Source organism: Pinus tabuliformis, chromosome 8 (genome assembly GCF_031772625.1).
Source record: "Pinus tabuliformis cultivar Carrire ecotype Pingquan chromosome 8, CPIR1, whole genome shotgun sequence".
Lineage (NCBI taxonomy): Eukaryota > Viridiplantae > Streptophyta > Pinopsida > Pinales > Pinaceae > Pinus > Pinus tabuliformis.
This window is the reverse complement of record NC_142294.1, coordinates 726,021,671-726,026,841: the sequence shown is the minus strand read 5'-3', so window position 1 is coordinate 726,026,841 and position 5,171 is coordinate 726,021,671. Positions and strand designations below refer to the sequence as shown.

General features: G+C 39.1%; 1 protein-coding gene across 1 annotated transcript; it reads left to right on the top strand.

Moving 5' to 3' along the window:
• Nucleotides 1-627: 627 nt before the first annotated feature.
• Nucleotides 628-2,682, top strand: LOC149237638 (uncharacterized). Its single transcript, XM_089369342.1, has 4 exons — nucleotides 628-803; nucleotides 896-981; nucleotides 1,163-1,562; nucleotides 2,067-2,682. The coding sequence occupies exons 1-4, from the start codon at nucleotides 628-630 to the stop codon at nucleotides 2,680-2,682; spliced, it is 1,278 nt and encodes a 425-aa protein (XP_089225468.1).
• The last annotated feature ends 2,489 nt before the right edge of the window (nucleotides 2,683-5,171 follow it).

Sequence of the window (5,171 nt, the reverse complement as noted above, 5' to 3'; positions counted from 1 at the left end):
ATTTTTTTCAAAAAAAAAAAAAAAAAAAATTAATACCCAATATTAAACTTAATTATTACTTATATATTTATTATAATTATACAATAATTAATATTGTTTTATAATGTTGGTTTTATAATATTGGGTTTAATATTAAGGTTTATAATATTTTGCTTTATAATGTTAGGGTTTATAATATTGGGTTTAGTATCATTGTTTATAATATTGTGTTTAGTATCATCATTTTTAATATTGGGTTTAATATTAAAGTTTATAATATTGGGTTTAATATTAGGGTTTATAGTTTTGGCTTTAATATTATGGTTATACTATTAGGGTATAATATTGGGTTTAATATTAGGGTATAATTTTAGGTTTAATATTAGGGTTTATAATATTGGGTTTATAATATTTAGCTTTAAAATACTCGGTTTATAATATTGGATTTAATATTGAATTTATAATATTGGGTTTATAATATTGAATTTAAAATATTGGGTTTAGTAGACATGATAAAATTTCACGTAACATATAATTTTTACATGTGTTTCAAAAACAGATGAGGGATTCTTGTAGCTCTGCAACGCTAATGACCACGCAGCCATAAGGTAGGCAGCACAGAACACCTCAAAAAACCAGCGAACAGAAATGGCAGAGGAGACTGGGAGGGGTGAGATCCCCTCCTATAGGGATGCGACAGCGGGAGAAGGAACTAGTAACAACAAAGAGAAAGCTGCTCAAAGGCCACCAGGACCTGTTCTGGGTGCACGTTGGCAAGCAGGAAGCAAAGGACGTTGTTTGCCCTGTGCAACGAAGAAACCGAGGTTTGTCATTCCAATGAACAAATTGGAGAGGTATAGAAGCTACATGAAAGATCATGCACTGATTTGCAAGTTCATCGGAGTCTGGCCCTCAGAAAAAGAACTGACAAGATGGATTCAGCAGAAATGGCAGCCACGAGGCCACATCGAACTGAAGCTGGGAGCACGCGGCTTTTTCACGGTAATCTTCTCAAACCTGCAAGATAAAGAGAAAGTGTTTGAAAATGGTCCATATTTCCATAATAATGCAAGGTTATTTATGAGGTATTGGGAGGAATGTTATAACCCAGACCAGGAAAAATTCCTAGCAGCACCAGTATGGGTAAGACTGTTTGGACTGCCTATGGATTTTTGGGATCCAGAGATTCTTGAAGGAATAGGAAACACCATAGGAAGTTTCGTAAAGATAGAAGAATCAACAAAAAGAGGGAGATACACTTCGTATGCAAGAATATGTGTCTACATGAACATAGCAAACCCTATACCAGGTACTGTTGAACTCGAGTATCATGAGGAGATCTGGCAGCAGGCTCTGGACTATGAACACATACCATTTAGATGCAGAAAATGCCATGAATATGGGCACCTATTCAAGGAATGCCCTCTAAATGTAGAGGAAGAAGAAAGAAAGACTAAACAACAGAGGAAAACTAATGAAGATGAGGAGGGGTTTCAAGAAGTAAAACACAAGAAGCGACCTACCAAAGAAACCCAGCAGAAAGGTAGGAAAGATCAACCAAATACAAGTCAAAAGACGAATAGGTATGAAGCATTACAAACAGAAGAAGGGGAGGAGGAGACCAGAAAGATGGATTACCAAGAAGGGACAGATCAGGAAGGAGGAAAGGAAAAAATGGAAACAAAGGAAAATAAGCAGAAAAACCAAAAGGAACCAGAAGAACAGGGGACCCAAGAAAAGGAACCACACCAGGAGTATGAAGTGATGGAAGTAGATATAAATAAAGGGGAGGACGCAACATCAGAAGAGGAAATCCTAAAAAATTTACTAGACAAGTGGAAGAATTTGGATGAAAGGTTTATACCAGAGGAAGATAAAAAAATATACAAAGATATATTCCAAAAATACAAAGAAAAGCAAGAAAGTGGGAAAACAGGGATAAATGAACAGCTAGGAATACAAGATAATAACCAGGAGTATCCACAAAAAGGGAAAGGGGGAAAAAAGAGGAAGGAAGAACCTACAAGAATCCATTCAAATAATGGGTGAAATGCTAGTTAACATAGGAAGAGTTGTACCACTTTCAGCGGTCTTCCAACAAACAACCCAACAGTCTCAATGATTATTACATCCTGGAATATAAGAGGGCTTAACAGCAAGGGTAAGCAAAGATACCTGGCTGAGAGGATTAAAAAAGAAAAACCTCAGATAATGTTGCTGCAAGAAACAAAAATAACGGGAGCAAAGATGGAGGAAATCCTAAAGAAAATTAAGCCATATTATGAAAGTATGACAATAGATGCAAAAGGGAGTGCAGGGGGAATAGCAATATTATGGAACCCAGCAGAAGTAATGGTAGACCTTTGGATAGGAATGCGAAGGATTCTATCAGGGAGGTTCAGAATGGTAGGACACAAAGAGTGGTTCTTGGTATCAGTGGTTTATGGACCCCACATACCGCTTGAGAGAGAGACTTTTCTAACACAGCTGTGTCGAATGGGCGACCTACACACAGAAAAACTCTGGGTGATAGCAGGAGATTTCAATATGATAACAACCATAGCAGAAAAGAAAGGAGGATTGCAACGGGAAGATGCAGATATGGAGAGATTCAAGGAAACCCAGACAACCCTCCAATTGATTGACATCAATACTATTAATGGAAAATATACCTGGAACAACAGACGAGGAGGTAGTAGGTAGATAGCATCTAGACTGGACAAATTCTTAGCCACAGAACACTTCCTAGGGAAAGATATATTTTATGAAGCAACGATCCTACTGTGCCAAGGATCGGATCACTGGCCAATAAAACTGGAAATTGCCATGAACAAAAAAAATCAACATAAACCTTTCAGGTTTGAAGCCTTCTGGCTAAGAGATCCAACTCTTGTTGAAAAGATGGAAACCTGGTGGAAGAAAAGTGAAGGAGTAATACAAGGCAAGAACAAGATGCACACACTCCAATTGAGACTCAAGGAGCTGAAAAGTGAGATTAAGACATGGAATAAAGAGGAATTTGGTAACATCCATCAAGACAAGGAACAACTCCAAATAGCAATGCAAAGGATACAACAAAAAATCATAGAAGAAGGAAGAACTGAGGAGAGAGAAAAGGAAGAAGGGGAAGTGCTACTCAAACTGGAGGAAAGGAGAAAACAGGAGGAAATCCTGTGGCACCAAAAGTCAAGAGTTCAGTGGTTAAAAGAGGGGGAAAGGAACACAAAATTTTTCCATCGAGCAATGCTGCAACACAGGCAGCAAAGCCGAATCTTCTCCCTCAAAAACAAACAAGGTAATAGAGTTATCCAAAAAGAGGAAATGGAAAACCTACTAATCCAACATTTCAAGGGCATATTGACAGAGCCGCAAAGCAACCGAAATGAAGAGATAGCTAAGATAAAACAAGTCATTCCCAAAAAAGTAAGTAGGGACCAGAACCTTGCGCTGCTTCGAGTGATTACGGAAAAGGAAGTTGAGGAAGTAATCAAGACAATGGCGAAAAACAAAGCCCCTGGGCCGGATGGTTTCACAGTGGAGTTTTTTCAAGCAACATGGAGGTTCATGAAAAAAGATCTTGTTAATGCAGTAGAAGAATCAAGAAGCCACAAACGAATGCACCCAGCATGGAATGCTACCTTCTTGGCCTTAATTCCAAAAGTAGACCAAGCAGAAGAACCCCATAACTTTAGACCTATAGCTCTATGCAACGTAATCTATAAAATCATGGCTACCATAATGGTAAAAAGATTACAACCTTTGCTCCCAGAATTGATAGCAAAAGAACAAACAAGCTTTGTGAAAGGTCATCAGATAGTGGATGGGATTGTAGTCGCGCAAGAGGTGATCCACTCCCTAAAGAAAACTGGAAATAAAGGAATGATGATCAAACTTGACTTAGCAAAGGCATATGATAAACTCAGTTGGCAATATCTACAAGAAGTTCTGCAAGCCTATGGTTTTGATGAAAGATGGATTGCATGGATTTTGTCCATGATATCCACTCCTAGTATGTCAATCCTTCTAAATGGAACCCCAACGGAAACTTTCAAGCCCACCCGTGGCCTAAGACAGGGAGACCCTCTATCTCTATTCTTGTTCATCCTAGCAGCGGATGGCCTAGGTCACTTAATCAACGACAAAGTAAGAAGAGGAGAATTCAAAGGGCTCAGCCTATGGGGAGAGGACTTAACTATCACACACCAACAATTTGTGGATGATGTGATGATGTACAGCCAAGCAACCCTTAAGGAAGCTAAAAAACTCGGGGAGATCCTAACAGAATTCAATAAAGCTTCAGGAACAGAGGTGAATAAAGAGAAAACTGAAATCTTCTTCTTCAACACACCAAGAATGAGTCAAGCCTTTCTGGCAAGAACTTTGGGGTTCCAAATTGGGAAATTCCCTACAAAATACTTAGGAATTCAACTGAGTGATCAGCAGAACAGAGTAGCGAATTGGCAAGGACTGATAAGGAAAATTCAAAAAAGGATGGAAAATTGGACATTTAGAATGCTCAACACACCGAGCCACCTCATACTCCTAAAATCAGTCCTCCAAGCTATGCCAATCTACCAAATGGCAAGTCAAGCAATCCCGAAGACCATATGTCAGAAAATGGTGCAAATTTTTAAAAATTTTCTATGGCAGGGGGCAAACAAAACAAAAAAATGGGCGTTGCTTTCATGGACATGGTTAAGCAAGTCAGTTCAAGAAGGAGGTCTGGGACTTAGAGACCCAAACATTCTGAACCAAGTCATGGGGGCAAAATTATGGTGGAGATGGATTCAAGGAGGGAATGACCTCTGGAAACAACTGTGGGAACAAAAATATGAAATAGCACGGACCCCGGAAGGTAAACTCCGAACACTGACAGGAAAAAAAGGCTCAACTATTTGGAACCTAGCTAATATGAACAGAGCTCTGATAAGAGACAACAGTTTCTGGGAAATTCGGGAAGGAAATAAAGCAAACTTTTGGCAGGAAGGGTGGCAACAGAGAGGTATCCTGAGTCAAGTTCCTCAGCTACAGGAAGTACAACAGTACACAACCCAAATAGTGGAGGACGCAGTAAGGAACTACTGGGTAGGGGACCAAAACAGCTACTGGAGACAATGGAAGAGGAAAAGTGATTGGCCTGAAGCCCGAGAAACTGATCAATGGAATACATATCACAAAGAACTGGAAACTAG